A 21,338-nucleotide genomic window follows, 5' to 3' on the forward strand; every position below is an offset into this window, starting at 1 on the left:
TAATACTTACTTAGTCCTCAATTTTTAGGTCTCTTCTTAATCATTACTTCTTTCCTGAAGTCTTCCCTGGCTAATGACAGAATCACATGCTCTTTGTGTCCCAAGCGCCATCAAACCTAGAGATTTACATGCATCTTTATTCTTACTGTACTCATTACTTCCTCTTAGAATCAAAGATCTTAACCTTTTATTAAAAGGCATCATTCTATCTGTGTACCAAATCCCATCCCTTTGTTAAGTGTTTGTCTTTTCTCTTTAATCTCTTTTCAAGTTTATTGCCAAAAGTATTCAGACATGCTGAAGTCACTAATATCTTAAAGAATCAACAGCAAAAAACCCTTTATCTCATTTCCCTCCCTAGGAGCCAGACTTGTCGAAAGAGTTCATCAGCAGTGAAACAAAGGTCACTCATAATATCTAACAGTCTTTATCTTGACTTACTAGCAGCCGTTGACAGAATTATTTTCCCCTCCTTGAAAAGCTTTCTATCCTACTTTCTTTCCTTGGCTACAGTGATACTGCAGTACTCTGGTTTCCCTTCTTTACTTCCCTTGAGAAGACCAATACTCTGGTCTTCCCCTCTTTACTCCTTCTCAGTCTTATTTTTGTTTTTTTCTTCCTTTGTTATTTATGTAACAGAAATTGATTGAGCCACTGATATATGACATATACTGTCTGCATGACAGGGATATAGTGGTAAATAAGACAGAAAATTTCTCATCACAATAAAAAAATTTTTGTAACTCTGTATGGTGATGGGCATTGTGGGGATCATTTTGCAATACATATAAATGTCGAATCGTTATGTTGTACACCCGAACTAATATAATGATGTTATATGTCAATTATACACCAATTTTAACAAAAGACAGTTATGTCAATACTTCTTGCATTAGTGTAGCTTACCCTCTCTCAAATGTTCTCTGGGGCTCTACCTGGGGCTTTTTTCCCTTTTCACTTTGTAAACACTCCAATGAGCAGCCTCCTTCACTCCTATGACCCCAGTTACATCAGTATGTTCCTGATTCCCTCATATATATCTTCCTTTTGAACTCTAGGTCTGGGTACTTCTGGACATTTCCACTTTAATGTCACATAGGCACCTCCAGTATAACAAGGTCCTAATTTTATATTTTCTCTTTCCCACACTCTTCCTGGTCTCCTTATCTCAGGCACTGGCACTACCACACCACCATCTGCCCAGTTACCTTTGGATTCTCCAGCTCCCTTATCTTCCCACATCCATTATTCACCCTGGTTAAAATAATCAATTTTATCTATATCTCTTCATTCCCACAGCTACCACTCTTGAGTAGACCACAACCATTTTTCTCCTGTATTACAATCACACTCCCCTTATCTGCGTGGCCCTAGCCCTGCCCCTCTCTATTACATTGTCCATGTTGCAGTCACAGTGATTTTTTTTTATAATCTTTTTAAAAGGTAAATATGATTGAGTAGGTCACTCACCTGATAAGTCTGTTAAATACACTTAGGAAAAATCCAAATTCTTTAGTATGACCTTATAAGGTTATGTTCTGGGCCCTTACTCTCTTGTTTATCTTTTGCTGCTCTTCTCCACGCCGAATGAATCAGCCTTACTTAATTTTCAAACCAACTTTCCATATTCTCTCTCACTTTAGAATCTTTTGTGCTCTTCTTGGTACCTAAAATGCTACCACCCTGCTTGCTACTCCTGTCATATACCCTTTCCCTCTTCTTTGCTAATTCTTACTCATTCATCAAATGCTAACTTTGACATTATTTTCTTGAAAAAGCCTTCCCTAACAGCCCTCCCCCAACTTCCATTTAACTTAGATCTGCTTTAACTATACTACAAAGCTTCAGTATTCAAAACAGTATGGTACTGGCACAAAAACAGAAATATAAATCAATGGAACAGGATAGAAAGCCCAGAGATAAACTCACGCACCTATGGCCACCTAATCTATGACAAAGGAGGCAAGAATGTACCATGGAGAAAAGACAGTCTCTTCAGTAAGTAGTGCTGGGAAAACTGGACAGCTACATGTAAAAGAATGAAATTAGAATACTCCCAACACCATACACAAGAATAAACTCAAAATGGATTAAAGACCTAAAATGTAAGGTCAGATCCTATAAAGCTCTCAGAGGAAAACATAAGCAGAACACTCTTTGACATAAATCACAGCAAGATCTTTTTTTTAAATTTTTTAATTTAAGACCCATTTATTCTCTAGTTCTGCCCACATGGAGATACACTCCTTGAAAAGGCGTTAAATTCTTCCATTCACCTTAACACCTTGTGCTGAAAACATGTGTTCCAAGATCTCAACTACGAGATCCACATTCTTAAAGCGCTAATTCTTAAACCTCATCTAGATTTCTCCCCTTGGATGGGGGGAGATGACCAAACACAGCAAAGAACAGCTCAGGACTGTGGGATCTCCTCACCCAGAAGACCTTGCAGCTCTGCTGACCACCCGGCTGGAGCCAGGATTAGGTCCCTGCGACAAGGGGCACCTGCTGGGCTGCCGCCACCACAGGTGGGACACCGCTGCCTTCAGGCGCCTTCCTGCCCCACCGCCACTGGCCCCCAACTCCTGTCCTCTTCACTAGGCTGGCTGTCACCTTTAGTTTCCCTGGAGTTTGGGAATTCCAGACCATCTCTGCTCACACTTCTGTGTCACGCCTGCTGCCTCAGCACTGCTGATCCACACCAAGGAGAAAAGCACACAGAACTGCTTTTCAACACACCAACGTTTCACACAAAAGTTATTTTATAAGCCTGCAGGTTCTTTTTCATCAGAGGACACTCCCAAGGCCATGACTTCCCCCGGCTCTCCACTGCCCTTGCAAGCAGACTGGGCGCGTGTGGCCGCTGTGCTGTGAGTTGGGCACACCCCCCTGGCTCCACTCAGGTGCACTCTCCTGGAGAACTGAGGGCGGTGCCCTGGGCTTATCAGCAGGATCTGTCCTGAAGCCAGTCTTAGAGTGACAAGAGCCACACCTGCAGGTCCATTCCACTGACCAGCCACACAGGACTGAGCTGGGTCCACGGACCTTGGTCTGGATTGTGTTGGCTGGTCATTCTTGCCTAGGTTCACAGGCCAACAGCTATTGTCCTTCCTTTCCTGCTCATCACTGCACCAGCAGCTCACTCCTACCTGCTGCCGTCACATGCCTGGCAACCTCATGTTCCGGGGCCAGTCAAGAACTGAGACCCCAGCAGGCCTCTAGTTCCCCAGCAGGCAAACTCTGCATTAAACTACTGATGCCTAGCTGTGATCTCGAGGCTTCAGAGCCAGGAAAGTGCAGAGAGAATAGCAAGCTGTGGTGCCCCCAGGCCCGGACCTGCAATGCTCTACAGAGATGCCGGAACCTCGCCGTACCCCCCACCCCAACACAAGCAACCTCTGTGCCCACCTGTCCTGCGGACCCGGGCGCACCTCCGGCCACTGTGACGCAGGACGGAGGTGCAGGGCTTGGCTGGAGGCCGGCGCTGGGGCGGGCGGGGACCTGGGCTCTGGCCCCAAGGCTGTGCGGAGCCAGGCCCACCTCCTTCCCACCGTTGGAAAAAAGCAGCAAGATCTTTTTGACCCACCTCCCAGAGTAATGAAAATAATAACAAAGATAAACAAATGGGATCTAATTAAACTTAAAAGATTTTGCATAGCAAAGGAAACCATAAAACAAAAAGACAACCCTTAGAATGGAAGAAAATATTTGCAAATGAAGCAACCAACAAGGGATTAATCTCCAAAATATACAAACAGCTCATGAGCTCAATATCAAAAAAACAGATAACCCAATCAAAAAATGGACAGAAGATCTAAATAGACATTTATCTAATAGACATGTCTATTATCTAAATAGACATAGAGAAGACACACAGATGACCAAAAAGCGTGTGAAAAGATGCTCAACATCACTAATTATTTGAGAAATGCAGATCAAAACTACAATGAGGTATCACCTCACACCAGTCAGAATGGCCATCATCAAAAAATCTACAAACAATAAATGCTGGAGAGGGTGTGGAGAAAAGGGAACCCTCCTACACTGTTGGTAAGAATGTAAATTGTACTGCCAGTATGGAGAACAGTATGGAAGTTCCTTAAAAAACTGAAAATAGAGCTACCATATGACCCAACAATCCCACTCCTGGGCATATATCTAGAGAGAAAAACATAATTCAAAAAGATACATGCACCCAAATGTTCATTGCAGCACTATTTACAATAGCCAGGACATGGAAGCAACCTAAATGTCCATCACCAGAGGAATAGATAAAGAAGATGTGGTACATATATACAATGGAATATTACTCGGCCATAAAAAAGAACAAAATAATGCCATTTGCAGCAACATGGATGGACCTAGAGATTATCATACTGAGTGAAGTAAGTCAGAGAAAGACAAATATCATATGATATCACTTATATGTGGAATCTTTAAAAAACTGGATACAAATGAACTTATTTACAAAGCAGAAGTAGAGTCATGGATGTAGAAAACAAATTTATGGTTACCAGGGGATAAGGGAAAGGAGAGATAAATTGGGAGATTGGGATTGACATATACACATGACTATATATAATATAGATAACTAGGAAGAACGTGCCGTATAGCACAGGGAACTCTACTCACTACTCTGTAATGGCCTATATGGGAAAAGAATCTTAGAAAAAAAAAAGTGGATATATGTATAACAGGTTCACTTTGCTGTACACCTGAAACTAACACAACATTGTAAATCAACTACAGTAAGTGTTTAAAAAAAATTAACAATGAAAGAAAAAAATTGGATCTGCTTTAAAAGATAAAATATTCTCCCCAAAAGATTAATGTATTTTACTGAAGGGGTTGTGGTTATGGAATACATTTTAGATTTTAATGTTGAATTCTTATTTGAATAACTGGGTTTCTGGTTGTAACTTTCGTTAGTATCTGTTTTTATTTTTATTTTTTTAAGGCCCCCAAGGAGCCTTTTACTTGCTACTGTGTTTCAAAAGAAGCAAAATATGAAAGGACTTGATGAGTAGTTAAGAAAAGTATTTCTAAGGGTATCACTTCTGCCTCTTGGTCTTATTAACAATGTAGGTAACCTCAGGAATATATATATAACTTTTCTGTAGGGGAGTAGTGCTGGTGGGCTTCTTGACTTTGAGATACTGAAATGCTGGTCTTAGTAGGACATTCCCTGGAAAAGATGGGCAGGGAAGGGAAGTGATCCAACTAAAGATAACTGACCTTCTCTATAGAGCAGTGTACTTCAAACTTTTTTGATCCAACCCAGGGTAAGAAATAGACTTTCTTTTTTCATCGTGGCACAGTACAGACACACACATTTATAAAACTGGAACAAAAGTTTAATGAAGTATTCCTATTTTTAGCACTTATAATGTACTCTGATATTTCCAGTTCCATTCTGTTCTCTTCCATTAAAACAGTGCTGACCGGGCTTCCCTGGTGGCGCAGTGGTTGAGAGTCCGTCTGCCGATGCAGGGGACACGGGTTCGTGCCCCGGTCCGGGAGGATCCCACATGCCGCGGAGCGGCTGCGCCCGTGAGCCATGGCCGCTGAGCCTGCGTGTCCGTAGCCTGTGCTCCGCAACGGGAGAGGCCACAACAGTGAGAGGCCCGCATACAGCAAAAAAAAAAAACAAAAAACAGTGCTGACCAAAACCCACTGAACTGATTTCAGGAGTCATGGATTAGAACCCTGACTAATGGGTTACAACCAGCCATTTGGAAACACTCCTATAGAAGCAGCTAGTGACTAAAATCTATTTTCAAACTGGCCAGCTCAACAAACAGAATCACAGCCAAGTGGGAGCACTTGGTATGGGAAGGACATGAGTAACAGTTACTGAATACTTGTTACGTGTGCAGCATCAGACCAGGAACTGTACTTACTTTATATTCACTACAGTATTGTAGAGTAGTTGGTCTTCCTATTTTACTTGGGGAAACAGCCTCAAAGAGGCAAGTAACTTGCTTAAGGTCATATAAATAGCAAAGGTCAGAACTAAGATTTGGAGTTAGTCTGCCTAACTCCATAGCATTCATTTGTACCATGTTACTGTGTCTCCCAGGTAAGTAACATTGCAATAGACATGCTAAACTTAGAAGGGAATTAGTGACATTTAGGTGTCTTCAAAATTTTATAGTGGAAAATAACAATAAAAAGCCCCATTAAATGTGAGTTGAGACAGGCATAAACATTGACAAACAGTTAAATAGTGATAGATTATATTGGCTTTCCAGAGAGCTTAAGTTCTTCATGCCTCTGCTCATCCAAGAGGTAGAGGTAATATCCTTAAGGCTGAGATATATGGAATTTCTTGTTGGTAAGGTAAATGAAATGTTCAGAGGCTTTACTACTGCACCAGAGCAGATAATAAGGCAATTAGAACCGTTAAATTGTTGAAACACCAGAGTGGGATGAATTATATCATGAATTGCATAGAAACAAGAAATTTTATGGCAACTTTTGAGACCTAAGGATGAAAGATATATCAGTAAAGAGAAGAGAAATTGATAGTTAAACTTTAAGTGCTAGATTTATTGACTGAAAACCCAACTAAGCATTTTAGGGTCAGTTTCAGAATATTATTTATCAGCTTTGTAAATAAATAGAAAAAATTATCAGTCTCTGCTGATGGTTTGATTTCCACTATTAATAAAATGAATTTAAGATGCGTTTCTTCCTTTCCATTTTTGAGCTGCAACATACCCTAGGGATCATCTAGTCCAGCCCCCTCATTTTACAGATGTTGAACCTGAGACCCAGAGAAATTAAGCAGCTTACCCAAGATCACATTACAAGGTAGTCAAGAATTAGAACTAAAACCCAGATCTTCTGACATTCCATTGGCTTAAATTTTATTTGACCTGAGTAGGAGAATTGGTAAATTACTTCTTATATAAGCTGATTTATGGAATACTCTACTTTCTTTAAAATTCCCATCACATAAATAATCCCACTGCTAACACTTAAATAATGCAGAAAGCTGGAAAACAGTCACTGGAGATGGCTAGCCTTTCATGTTTTAATAAGGAAAGGACTGCCTGCTTTTTGTTTTTATTGTCATTGTTGTTAACAAAGGCTTTTGGTCATACTTTCAGTCTAAGAATCAGATCTGCAGATGTGAGTGTTCACACCTAGCAGATAGACTTCTGATAGTTTCCTTAGGAACATGAGCTTTTTCATATTTATGTCAAAAACTTCAGGAGTGGCTGTAGCTATTGGTTTAAAGAAACAGGAAAATGGTTCAATTATAAGCTCTTATCTTTAGAAAACTTTGGGGATGTTATTCTCATATATTTCCGAAAGAGATACTATTGTGCAAGCAGCTCAACTGTAAAGCATTACGTAGATTTATATTGTCATCAAGATACAACTATTTTGGTTATAGTTATTTGGATAAGAAATCAGTTTAAAATTCTGCTGGGTGAGTTGAGGAAGGCTTCCTGGAAGAAATGACATTTGAAGTAGATCTTGAGTGAGTGGTCAAGATGAGGCGTTGAGGATTGGGAAGGGGAATCATGTTCTCTTAGCAAAAGAAATAAGATAAAAATCTCCATTTAGGAAATGAGTTGGATATACTTGGGACATTTTATGGACATTATGATAGATGTGTAAAAAGCATGGAGTGTTGGGGCTTCCCTGGTGGCACAGTGGTTAAGAATCCACCTGCCAATGCAAGGCACACGGGTTCCAGCCCTGGTCCAGGAAGATCCCACATGCCGGGGAGCAACTAAGCCCATGTGCCACAACTACTGAGCCTGCACTCTAGAGCCCGGGAGCCACAACTACTGAGCCCACGTGCCACAACTACTGAAGCCCACGCGCCTAGAGCCTGTGCTCCACAGAAAAGCCACCACAATAAGAAGCCTGCGCACCACAACGAAGAGTAGCTCCCGCTCGCCCTAACTAGAGAAAGCCTGCGAGCAGCAACGAAGACCCAATGCAGCCAAAACAAAAACAAAAACAAACAAAAAAGCATGGAGTGTATAATGAGAAATACAGCCAGGGGGTCTTTAATGTCCTTTTGAGAAATTTGGAATTCTATAGCCATTGTGTCTGTTGATTGAATTATCTAAGTAAAGCAAAGGAATTCTAGTGACAGTTTGAAGGCTGCATTGTCGAGCTAAAAAAACAGTTGTTTCCTTTTGTTTAAATTTTTTCTTTTCCAGCTAGATTTTTTAACTTAGAACCAACTTGACCTCTGTTGGACTATGTCTAGTTAAGTGCTACATAGTAGTGGTTGTGCAATCAGAGTTTATTTTAAATGGATGAATTTCTGCTTTGGGAATTTCTTTTAAGTGGAGATAATCCTGTTTTATGTTGTTTTTTTAGCTTTTTTTCTTTCTTTTAACATTTTTTTCTTTTTTGAATTTTATTTTTTTTATACTGCAGGTTCTTATTAGTCATCCATTTTATACATTTCAGTGTATACATGTCAATCCCAATCTCCCAATTAATCACACCACCACCACCACCTGCCGCTGCTTTCCGCCCTTGGTGTCCATACGTTTGTTCTCTACATCTGTGTCTCAATTTCTGCCTGCAAACTGGTTCATCTGTGCGATTTTTCTAGGTTCCACATATATGCATTAATATGTGATATTTGTTTTTCTCTTTCTGACTTACTTCACTCTGTATGACACTCCCTAGATTCATCCACGTCTCTACAAATGACCCAGTTTCATTCCTTTTATGGCTGAGTAATATTCCATTGTATATATGTACCACATCTTCTTTATCCATTTGTCTGTCGATGGGCATTTAGGTTGCTTCCATGACCTGGCTATTGTAAATAATGCTGCAATGAACATTGGGGTGCATGTGTCTTTTTGAATTATGGTTTTCTCTGGGTATATGGCCAGTAGTGGGATTGCTGGGTCATATGGTAATTCTATTTTTAACTTTGTAATGAACCTCCATACTGTTCTCCATACTGGTTGTATCAATTTACATTCTCACCAACAGTGTAAGAGGGTTCCCTTTTCTCCACACCCTCTCCAGCATTTGTTGTTAGTAGATTTTCTGATGATGCCCATTCTAACTGGTGTGAGGTGATACATCATTGTAGTTTTGATTTGTATTTCTCTAATAATTAGTGATGTTGAGCAGCTTTTCATGTGCTTCTTGGCCATCTGTATGTCCTCCTTGCAGAAATGTCTATTTAGGTCTTCTGCCCATTTTTGGATTGGGTTGTTTGCTTTTTTAATATTGAGCTGCATGAGATGTTTATGTATTTTGGAGATTAATCCTTTGTCCGTTGATTCATTTGCAAACATTTTTTCCCATTCATTAGGTCCCATTTGTTTATTTTTGTTTTTATTTACATTACTGTAGGAGGTGGGTCAAAAAAGATCTTGCTGTGATTTATGTCAGAGTGTTCTTCCTGTGTTTTCCTCTAAGGGTTTTATGGTGTCCCGTCTTACATTTAGGTCTCTAATCCATTTTGAGTTTATTTTTGTGTATGGTGTTAGGGAGTGTTCTACTTTCATTCTTTTACACAAAGCTGTCCAGTTTTCCCAGCACCATTTATTGAAGAGACGGTCTTTTCTCCATTGTATATCCTTGCCTCCTTTGCAATAGATTAGTTGACCATAGGTGCGTGGGTTTATCTCTGGGCTTTATGTCCTGTTCCATTGATCTGTATTTCTGTTTTTGTGCGCCAGTACCATATTGTCTTGATTACTGTAGCTTTGTAGTATAGTCTGAAGTCAGGGAGTCTGATTCCTCCAGCTCTGTTTTTTCCCCTCAAGACTGCTTTGGCTATTTGGGGTCTTTCGTGTCTCCATACAGATTTTAAGATTTTTTGTTCTAGTTCTGTAAAAAATGCCATTGGTAATTTGATAGGGATTGCATTGAATCTGTAGATTGCTTTGGGTAGTATAATCATTTTCACAATATTGATTCTTCTAATCCAACAACATGGTGTATCTCTCCATCTGTTGGTATCATCTTTAATTTCTTTCAACAGTGTCTTATAGTTTTCCACATACAGGTCTTTTGTCTCCCTAGGTAGGTTTATTCCTAGGTATTTTATTCTTTTTCTTGCAATGGTAAATGGGAGTGTTTCCATAATTTCTCTTCAGATTTTTCGTTAGTGTATAGGAATGCAAGAGATATCTGTGCATTAATTTTGTATCCTGCAACTTTACCAAATTCATTGATTAGCTCTAGTAGTTTTCTGGTGGCATCTTTAGGATTCCCTATGTATAGTATCATGTCATCTGCAAATGGTGACAGTTTTACTTCTTCTTTTCCAATTTGTATTCCTTTTATTTCTTTTTCTTCTCTGATTGCCATGGCTAGGACTTCCAAAATTATGTTGAATAATAGTGGTGAGAGTGGACATCCTTGTCTTGTTCCTGATCTTAGAGGAAATGCTTTCAGTTTTTCACCATTGAGAATGATGGTTGCTGTGGGTTTGTTTTTTATGGCCTCTATTATGTTGAGGTAGGTTCCCTCTGTGCCCACTTTCTGGAGAGTTTTTGTCATAAATGAGTGTTGAATTTTGTCAAAAGCTTTTTCTGCATCTGTTGAGATGATCATATGATTTTTATCCTTCAATTTGTTAATATGGTGTATCACATTGATTGATTTGTGTATACTGAAGAATCCTTGCATCCCTGGGATAAATCCCATTTGATCATGGTGTATGATCGTTTTAATGTGTTGTTGGATTCTGTTTGCTAGTATTTTGTTGAGGATTTTTGCATCTATATTCATCAGTGATATTGGTCTGTAATTTTCTTTTTTTGTAGTATCTTTGTCTGGTTTTGGGATCAAGGTGATGGCGGCCTCATAGAATGAGTTTGGGAGTGTCCCTTCCTGTGCAGTTTTTTGGAAGAGTTTGAGAAGGAAGGATGTTAGCTCTTCTCTAAATGTTTGATAGAATTCACCTGTGAAGCCATCTGGTCCTGGGCTTTTGTTTGTTGGAAGATTTTTTTTTTTTTTTTTTTTGCGATACACGGGCCTCTCACTGCTGTGGCCCGTCCTGTTGCGGAGCAGCAGGCTCCGGACACGCAGGCCCAGCGGCCATGGCTCACGGGCGCAGCCGCTCCATGGCATGCGGGATCTTCCCGGACCGGGGCACGAACCTGTGTCCCCTGCATCGGCAGGCGGACTCTCAACCATTGCGCCACCAGGGAAGCCCTGTTGGAAGATTTAAAATCACAGTTTCAATTTCATTTCTTGCGATTGGTCTGTTCATATTTTCTGTTTCTTCCTGGTTCACTCTTGGAAGGTTATACCTTTCTAGGAATTTGTCCCATTTCTTCCAGGTTGTCCATTTTATTGGCATAGAGTTGCTTGTAGTAGTCTCTTAGGATGCTTTGTATTTCTGCCGTTTATGTTGTAACTTCTCCTTTTTCATTTCTAATTTTATTATTTGAGTCCTCTCCCTCTTTTTCTTGATGAGTCTGGCTAATGGTTTATCAATTTTGTTTATCTTTTCAAAGAACCAGTTTTTAGTTTTATTGATCTTTGCAATTGTTTTCTTTGTTTCTATTTCATTTATTTCTGCTCTGATCTTTATGATTTCTTTCCTTCTGCTAACTTTGGGTTTTGTTTGTTCTTCTTTCTCTAGTTTCTTTGGGTGTAAGTTTCAATTGTTTATTTGAGATTTTTCTTGTTTGTTGAGGTAGGCTTGTATTGCTATAAACTTCCCTCTTAGAACTGCTTTTGCTGCCTCCCGTAGGTTTTGGATCATCGTGTTTTCATTGTCATTTGTCTCTAAGTATTTTTTGATTTCCTCTTTGATTTCTTCAGTGATCTCTTAGTTATTTAGTAATGTACTGTTTAGCCTCCATGTGTTTACTTTTTTTTTACCCTGTAATTGATTTCTAATCTCATAGCATTGTTGTCAGAAAAGATGCTTGATATGATTTCAGTTTTCTTAAATTTACTGAGGCTTAATTTGTGACCCAAGATGTGATCTCTCCTGGAGAATGTTCCGTGTGCACTTGAGAAGAAAGTGTAATCTGATGTTTTTGGACGGAATGTCCTATAAATATCAGTTAAATCTGTCTGGTTTATTGTGTCATTTAAAGCTTGTGTTTCCTTATTAATTTTGTTTGAGTGATCTGTCCATTGGTGTAAGTGAGGTGTTAAAGTCCCCCACTATTATTGTGTTACTGTCAATTTCCTCTTTTATAGCTGTTAGCAGTTGCCTTATGTGTTGAGGTGCTCCCATGTTGGGTGCATATATATTTATAATTGTTATATCTTCTTCTTGGATTGATCCCTTGATCATTATGTAGTGTCCTTCCTTGTCTCTTGTAACATTATTTTAAAGTCTGTTTTATCTGATATGAGTATTGCTACTCCAGCTTTGTTTTGATTTCCATTTGCATGGAATATCTTTTTCCATGCCCTCACTTTCAGTCTGAATGTGTCCCTAGATCTGAAGTGGGTCTCTTGTAGACAGCATATATATGGGGCTTGTTTTTGTATCCATTCAGTGAGCCTGTGTCTTTTGGTTGGAGGATTTAATCCATTCACGTTTAAGGTAATTATCAATATGTATGTTCTTGTTACCATTTTCTTAATTGTTTTGGGTTTGTTTTTGTAGGTCCTTTTCTTCTCTCGTGTTTCCCATTTAGAGAAGTTCCTTTAGCATTTGTTGTAGAGCTGGTTTGGTGGTGCTGAATTCCCTTAGCTTTTGCTTGTCTGTAAAGCTTTTGATTTCTCCATCGAATCTGAATGAGATCCTTGCCAGGTAGAGTAATCTTGGTTGTAGGTTCTTCCCTTTCCTCAATTTAAGTATATCATGCCACTCCCGTCTGACTTGTAGAGTTTCTGCTGAGAAATCAGCTGTTAACCTTATGGGAGTTCCCTTTTATGTTATTTGTCGTTTTTCCCTTGCTGCTTTCAATAATTTTTCTTTGTCTTTAATTTTTGCCAATTTGATTACTATGTGTCTTGGCGTGTTTCTCCTTGGGTTTATCCTGTATGGGACTCTCTGCGCTTCGTGGACTTGGGTGGCTATTTCCTTTCCCATGTTAGGGAAGTTTTTGACTATAATCTCTTCAAATATTTTCTCTGGTCCTTTGTCTCTCTCTTCTCCTTCTGGGACCCCTATAATACGAATGTTGTTGCGTTTAATGTTGTCTCAGAGGTCTCTTAGGCTCTCTTCATTTCTTTTCATTCTTTTTTCTTTATTCTGTTCTGCAGCAGTGAATTCCACCATTCCGTCTTACAGGTCACTTATGCGTTCTTTTGCCTCAGTTATTCTGCTACTGATTCCTTCTAGTGTATTTTTCATTTCAGTTATTGTGTTGTTCATCTCTGTTTGTTTGTTCTTTAATTCTTCTAGGCCTTTGTTAAACATTTCTTGCATCTTCTCAATCTTTGCCTCCATTCTTTTTCCGAGATTCTGGATCATCTTCACTATGATTATTCTGAATTCTTTTTCTGGAAGGTTTCCTATCTCCACTTCATTTAGTTGTTTTTCTGGGGTTTTATGTTGTTCCATGATTTGGTACATAGCCCTCTGCCTTTTCATCTTGTCTCTCTTCCTGTGAATGTGGCGTTTGTTCCACAGGCTGCAGGATTGTAGTTCTTCTTGCTCCTCCTGTCTGTCCTCTTGCCTGTGGTCCCCAGGACTGTCACAACTTCGGCTGGTGGGGCCCCTCCAGAGCCAGCAGCCTCAGTTAGGCCACCCTCCCCTCAGGCTCCAGGGCAGTTCAGTCTGTTGTTTTGTTTTTAATGCAAACCTGTGAGTAGGACGTATAAAACTGTGCTTCTCATGTTTGCCCTTAAGATTGTATGTAAAGGGTGTACAGAATAATGAAGAATGAGCAACATGCATATGGGTACGTGAAGGACAAATTAAGCCAAATAAACTTGAATGCTCTTATTGTGTTAGCTTTAATAGAGTAGAATTACAAAATTCATATTCAGTAGGCAGGAAGCTAATATCTAATTTTCACTAGAATAGTTAATACTATTTTAGGGAAATTAAAATAAGTTCTTGTTAGTTGTCAACATGGGCTAAAAACTAGCAATTGGATCATACCAAAGGTAATGGTGGCATCATATTGAATTGGAGGTGGTGTTCTGCATGGTGCCATAGGTGCTATGTTAAATACAATTTTATTTAAACCATATTAATTACCTGGGAGAAAGCATGCAAGAAAATCCACAAAGGATGCAAACTTCGGATTGTAATTAGAACAGAGCTGAAAGGAACTAGAGTGATGAGGCATGCCTAGGTAAACATAATGAAATTTCCTTTGAAAAATTAATTCCCTTGAGAGGAAAATTGAGCAAATTATATGCATTAAAAATGTTTTGCTTTCGGCTCGGAGGAGGCCAAGGTGCAACTTTCTTTGGTTGTCCTGAATCCGGGTTCATCCGACACCAGCTGCCTCCACCATGCCACCTAAGTTCGACCCCAATGAGATCAAAGTTGTGTACCTGAGGTGCACCGGTGGGGAAGTCGGTGCCACATTTGCCCTTTCCCCCATGATCAGCCCCCTGGGTCTGTCTCCAAAGAAAGTTGGTGATGACATCGCCAAGGCAACTGGTGATTGGAAGGGTCTGAGGATTACAGTGAAACTGACCATTCAGAACCGACAGGCCCAGATTGAGGTGGTACCTTTTGCCTCTGCCCTGATCATCAGAGCCCTCAAGGAACTGCCAAGAGACAGAAAGAAGCATAAAAACATTAAGCACAGTGGAAACATCACTTTTGATGAGATTGTCAACATTGCCCGACAGATGTGGCATCGATCTTTAGCTAGAGAACTCTCTGGAACTATTAAAGAGATCCTGGGGACTGCCTAGTCTGTGGGCTGCAATGTTGATGGCTGCCACCCTCACGACATCTTAGATGACATCAACAGTGGTGTGGTGGATTGCCCAGCTAGTTAAGAACTGCAAAGGAAAATAATAAAGTGTTATTTGACAACCAGTGGGGAAAAAAAAAGTTTCATTTCTAATTTGGCATTTGCCAATGAATGAAAGTTGAGTACCTCAGTTAATAGCCTGTCTTTCCATGTTGTGATCCTTTGTATCTAGGATATCAGTAACCAAAATCTCTTCATAATATGTAAAATCTATATATATGATTTCATAGGATCTAGACACCCATTTGCTTATAGAGAAAATGTTTAAGATTGAGAGAAATTCTGAAACAGGAGACTTGTAGCCACTCTTTGTGGAGAACTATAACTCTAGAAAATCTTTTTAGTAATGTCCCAAATCACTAATTGTTTTCATTTTTTCTTTAAAGAGGAAAGATTGTAATAAGTTTCCACATCTATCAGTAATGCCCACCTTGAATATTAAATTAATGAGACTCTACCAAGAAATTACTTCTCAAGTCTTCTAGAAGTTTCTCCTCCTAAACAAGAAGAACAAAAATGTTAGCTGTCTTTCACTTTACCATTAAATTAAAATACTATATTTTGTGAAAAGTGCTTTCTTATCCACATAAATCGTGAAGCCATAGAGATAAGATTGATAGACCTGAGTATATAAACATTATACAATAAAAATTTCTCTAGGAGAACAGAACAGAAAAGGAGGTAAAAGGAAGAAAAATCAAATAAGATGGAAAAACAAGCGACATATTGGGCAAAGTATTTACCAACTACATGCCAGATAAAGGATAAGATCTAGAATATAAAAAGAGTTCTTACAAATTAATAAGAGAGATGAACACTCCACCATAAAGATAGATAAAAATATAAACAGAAAATTTACATACAAAGAAAGGAGAATTGGATGACATATGAAATAATAACACTATGAACTACATATGGTTGTAAGTACTTCATAGATATTAACCCATTTAATTCTCCCAGCTATTGGCAGATACTGTTGTTATCCTTGCTTTACCATTGAGGAACTGAGGCACCAAGAATTTAAGGAACCTGAACCAGTGGAACCTGCATTCAAATTCAGAAAGTCAGACTGTACCCTTAATGACTATAACTCACTAATAATCACAAAAATACAAGCACAGCTATGATATTATTGGTCACCTATAACATTGGCATAAATGAAAACACCAGTACCAAGTGTTAGTGAGAGAAATGGGCTCTCTTCTCACTGTTGATGCAAATGTCAGTTGGTACAGTCTTTATGGAGGGCAATTTGGCAATACATATCACTAAGTAAAATGTACATACCCTTAGACCTAGAAGCCATGCTATGATTTTCATTTAAATAAGATATGCAGACAAGGGTATAGATGTATGTACAATTATGTTCATCTCGGTGTTTACAATAATACTTTAAAATTGGAAATAATTTAAGTTTTCATCGATAAGATATTGCTTAAAATCTGCTGCATGCAATCAGTGAAACACCGTACATATAGTTATTAAAAAATACCTGATATAGGGCTGTATGCATTAACATGGAAGGATTTCCACAACCTACTGAGTGAGACTAGACAAGTTCACTGTGAAGGAAGGGATAGTATTTATCTTGTTCATTGCCCACTGCTTGGCACAGTGTAAGCATATGGTAACTATTGGATGGATGGATGGATGGATGGATGGATGGATGGATGGATGGATGGACAGATGGATAGGAGAATATGGTATAGTGAAAAGATTCTAAGACTTGAAACTGGAAGGTTTCTGTTTTGTTCCCTCCTAGTAACAACAGATCACTGGAATTCAAGCCCTTTAAAGCATTGGTGTTCCACAAATATTTCTCTAAAAAGAAGCAATTCAGCTTGTGTTAACATCTGTATTAATTTCTTAGGGCTGCCAATATAAAATTACTGTGAACTGGGTGGCTTAACACAACTAAAATTTATTCTCTCACGTTTCTGGAGGCTAGAAGTCTGGAATCAAGGTGTCAGCAAATCATGCTCTTCCCTCCATCCTTCCTTGCCTCTTCTAGCTTCTTATGGTTGCCAGCAATCCTCCGTTTTCTTTGGCTTTTGGCAGTATAACTCCAGTCTCTGCTTCTGTCTTTACATGGCCTTCTTCCTGGTGTGTCTCTTATAAGGACACCAGTCATTGGACTTAGGCCCCATGCCAATCCTGTATGACCTCATCTTAATGAATTATGTCTATAGAAAACCTATTTCCAGGCTTTCCTGTTGGCACAGTGGTTAAGAATCTGCCTTCCAATGCAGGGGACACAGGTTTGAGCCCTGGTCCAGGAAGATCCCACATGCTGCGGAGCAACTAAGCCCATGCGCCACAACTACTGAGTCCGCGTGCCGCAACTACTGAAGCCCGTGCTCAATAGTTGCACAGCCTAGAGAAGCCTTCTCTGCAACAAGAGAAGCCACCGCAATGAGAAGCCCATGCACCGCAACGAAGAGTAGCCCCTGCTCGCCACTACTAGAGAAAAGCCTGCGCACAGCAACAAAGACCCAACACAGCCAAAAATAAAATAAATAAAATTAAAAAAAAAAAGAACCTATTTCCAAATAAGATCACATTCTGAGGTTCTGGGTAGACATGAATTTTGGGCAACACTATTCAACTCCTTACAACATCTCAGCTGAATACAGCCTTAAGGATGGAGTCTTACTAAATAGTCAAACTTTCAAGTTTTACTTTTTTAAAAACACCAAAAAACGATTTCAGTTTAACCATTCTGACTGGAAACATTTATAAAATAGTTTATATACCACTATTAATACTTAGGATTATATTAAAATATTACCAAGAAACTGGAAATAAGATTTAATCTCAGAGGATAAAATGAAAGCAATATTTAATAGGTCATAATAAAGATACACAAAGATGTCTGAAAGAGAGAATGGGTTCTAGTCTTATAAGACTAGACTGTTAACTGATTGACTGGATTATCTTTTCCACAAAGAGTATGTTAAGTGTATTAATAGGAAGGAAGCTTGGTCAACAGTGAAAGCACAAAATAAAGAAAATCACAGGGTAAATATCTGTTTTGTCCACCTAAAGCCTTGTCCAGGAGATGGGGGTGTTCTGAGTATAGTTTTAATGTTTGTAAGACCACCCTGTTTCCTTTAAGTAAAACAGTAGTTTTACTTTACTTTTTAGCAATGGAACTTTTTTCCCCCTCCAAAAGAAATCTTAAAAAGATTTCAAGCACATAAAACAACAGAAAACAAAGGGAGCTTCTGAGACACCTCCTTAGAATGTTAATGCTCCAAGAAAAGACTGAAAACTGCTTAAGCTATGAAATAATTCTGTTTATCTAATTTTCCTTTTTTTGGTACCATACTCACCAATATATTTTCTGGTAAGGCTATGGTTTTTCGCATAGGTCTGCCTATCATAAGAGAGTGGACTTGCGTTTTGAAAAAGACTTTTTTCTAGTGCCAGAAACAATTGTGCTTCTCATTGTATGTCAATAAATTGGCATTCTAGCATTATACATCAGCCTCATTAATCAACGTTGTTCTGCCCTTAAGACATGATTCTACTCTTGGTGGGCTTACAAAATAAATTTTGAGCCTAAGAACCAGAAATTTGGCTGTGATTAATGGGCCAAGGAGGGGAAGGCTTTTTTAGTAAGGCCCTTCAAGAAGACTACCTCCTGACCTTTCCAGTGGAACACAACCAGACATAGCTCCGTGAGTATTAGTTTTTTCTCATTTAAATTTCTATTAAAAGTTTCTTTTTTTTTCTGCTTTAGAGAGTGTTTTGGTTTTATTTATTTATTTTAACATCTTTATTGGGGTATAATTGCTTTACAATGGTGTGTTAGTTTCTGCTTTATAACAAAGTGAATCAGTTATACATATACATATGTTCCCATATCTCTTCCGTCTTGCGTCTCCCAGTTTCTTTGTTTTTAAACAGAGCATATCATTTAACCTTTTTTTTTTTTTCCTTTTTACCCTTCCTGGTCCTGCTGCTCCTCATTTAATCTTCTTTAATACTTAAATTTATCGCTGTCCTTTATTATAAGTAAAGGTAAGACCACTTTAGGGGATTATCAGGTTGCTGAGGCCTTTATATTCTCCTTGAAGTGCTCCTAACTGCCTTGCTTTATATGGGTCTTCTTTCTCATCCCTAGTGAGATTTCTGTCATTACTTCTTCTATCAGCATGCCTATCTATGGCACTAGTTTTCCCCTTTCTCATCTATTATTTTAAAATACAAGAAACCAAATTTTTGTGTAAATTTATAAGAAACCAAATTTGTAGAAATAGACTTAAAGAGTAACTGCTCTGAATGAGGACATGAAGATCTCTCCTATAAATCATGTATATAAACTTTAGTGTAAATTTTGACCTTAATTTTGGCTCTTCCAAGGCCCTTTTCTTGCTTTTTTTCTTACTTAATAAGAAAGAAATTGAAATCTCTTTAAATTAGGTAAAGGTGCACACTATCTACATTTCAGAGGGTAGATGTGCTTGCAGTTTCAAAATGCATTATTCTAATAAAAAATATACATAATCTCTTGCTTTGTCCATGTTTTCTTCAGTATTTGTACTAGAAGCATGGTTTTGGTAGAAAAGTAACCTTTACTAAACATTTGTCTCTTTTACTGAGGAGGACTGTTAGGGTATGAACTCTTGAAAGTAGATTGTTAGCCTTAAAGTTCTTGGCTCAGTAATTTTTCAAAATCCACAGTTTTCTCTAGAATCTTAAAACTTGAAGCTTTACCTGATTAACTGCACTTTACTTTAGCTTTACTCATGTTATTAGCATGAATATAGTATATTATCTTTTCTACTTATGTTTTTAAAAATTGTCTTCATTTTTGTGTATTTTGTACTTACAAGTTTCACACGGTCAAGTATCTTATCTTTGTTTCTTTTACTTTTTCATTATTACGAAATCACAAACTGTCATTTAAGTACATCTGTTTGGGTGAGTTAGACTTGAAGTTTGTGTTTGGGCTATATTGACTATATTTATAACTCCAGAAAGTTTTTTGGAAAGCGTGAATATCTTTTTCATGTTCTTGCCTGTTTATGTTTCCTAATCTGGGGAAAGAGCCAGAGTTTTTGGAGTTATAAAATTTTCCTATAGGGAATTCCCTGGTGGTCCTGTGGTTAGGACTCTGCGCTTTCACTGCGCAGGGCCTGGGTTTGATCCCTGGTCAGGCAACTAGGATCCCACAAGCCGATGGCTGTGGCCAAAAAAAAAGGGGTTTTTTTTTTCCTATAAATGTGAAGTAAAAGTAAGGAATGATTTTATTCCTTAAGATGGATTTAGGCTGATAAATACCACATTTACCTGAGAAAATAATATAATTGCTTTTCTCTGTATACTTTTTTATAATGTTGCTGTGGTGATCATTTCCCATAACTCTTTAAAAAGAAGACAGTAGGGCTTCCCTGGTGGCGCAGTGGTTGAGGGTCCGCCTGCCGATGCAGGGGACACGGATTCGTGCCCCGGTCCGGGAAGATCCCACATGCCGCGGAGCGGCTGGGCCCGTGAGCCATGGCTGCTGAGCCTGCGCATCCGGAGCCTGTGCTCCGCAACGGGAGAGGCCACAACAGTGAGAGGCCTGCGTACCGCAAAAAAAAAAAAAAAAGAAGACAGTATAGATGTATTAAAACATGGTACATTTCCAAAAACAAAATAGATGCTTAAAAATATCTTCTTGAATTAATAAACTATTTTATATATTTTATTTTATTTATTTTTTATTTTATATATTTTAAATACTCATGACAAATTATGATTGTGTAATAATACAGCAGGGTTGCACAGCTTTACAAATTCAATTAATAGTTTTATTTTTATTAATTTCAGTCTTCTAAAACTGTTAGCACAGTAACCTTTTTTTTTTTGAATTTCATTTTATTTTTTTATACAGCAGTTTCTTATTAGTTATCCATTTTATACATATTAGCGTATGTATGTCAATCCCAAGCTCCCAATTCAGCACACCACCATCCCCACCCCCCCCAGCCACTTTCCCCCCTTGGTGTCCAAACGTTTGTCGCCTACATCTGTGTCTCAGTTTCTGCCCTGCATACCGGTTCATCTGTACCATTTCAGTAACCTCCTTTTTAATAGTGTAATTTTTTTAAAATTACACACTGTATTTGAACTTAATCATTTAAGAAATCCACCAATTTAACCTTATTTAAAAAAAAAAAACATGGTACATTTCTCTATAGGTATACATGCATGTGACTGTGATTTCAGTTGCCAACCCACTGTGTTCAAGAACTCTGGACTGGAAATTAAGCAACCTGGATTTTATTTCTAGCTCTGATACTAATTCTGATGCTTAAAAGGTTTCCTCCACCATCGTTCATTCTAATGTAAAAGTTTGCTTTCATTTTTTTTTTAAATCATAAGACTTGTTAACTTCAGAGAGATGTGCCAGTAGAAATACACAAGTAAGAATTCAAATGACAGCAGATCATTTGAATTTAAAACCATAAAATATTCATCCAGACTAACTATTCT

The 21,338-nt window shown here is 38.4% G+C and overlaps 2 protein-coding genes across 2 annotated transcripts in view; both read left to right on the forward strand.

The window, feature by feature from the left end:
• Positions 1-21,338, forward strand: part of TBCA (tubulin folding cofactor A) — a 102,210-nt gene that overhangs the window by 43,485 nt on the left and 37,387 nt on the right. The window lies entirely within an intron of this gene.
• Positions 13,802-15,738, forward strand: LOC309959712 (large ribosomal subunit protein uL11-like). Its single transcript, XM_082836155.1, has one exon. It carries the CDS (start codon positions 14,383-14,385, stop codon positions 14,791-14,793), a length of 411 nt encoding a protein of 136 aa, XP_082692281.1. The 5' UTR covers positions 13,802-14,382; the 3' UTR covers positions 14,794-15,738.

This window comes from Leucopleurus acutus (assembly GCF_964270905.1).
Source record: "Leucopleurus acutus genome assembly, chromosome: 3".
Taxonomy (NCBI): Eukaryota; Metazoa; Chordata; class Mammalia; order Artiodactyla; family Delphinidae; genus Leucopleurus; species Leucopleurus acutus.

Bases quoted from the DNA above. Each gene is read 5' to 3' on its own strand.
- LOC309959712 (XM_082836155.1), top strand. From the start codon at position 14,383: ATGCCACCTAAGTTCGACCCCAATGAGATCAAAGTTGTGTACCTGAGG.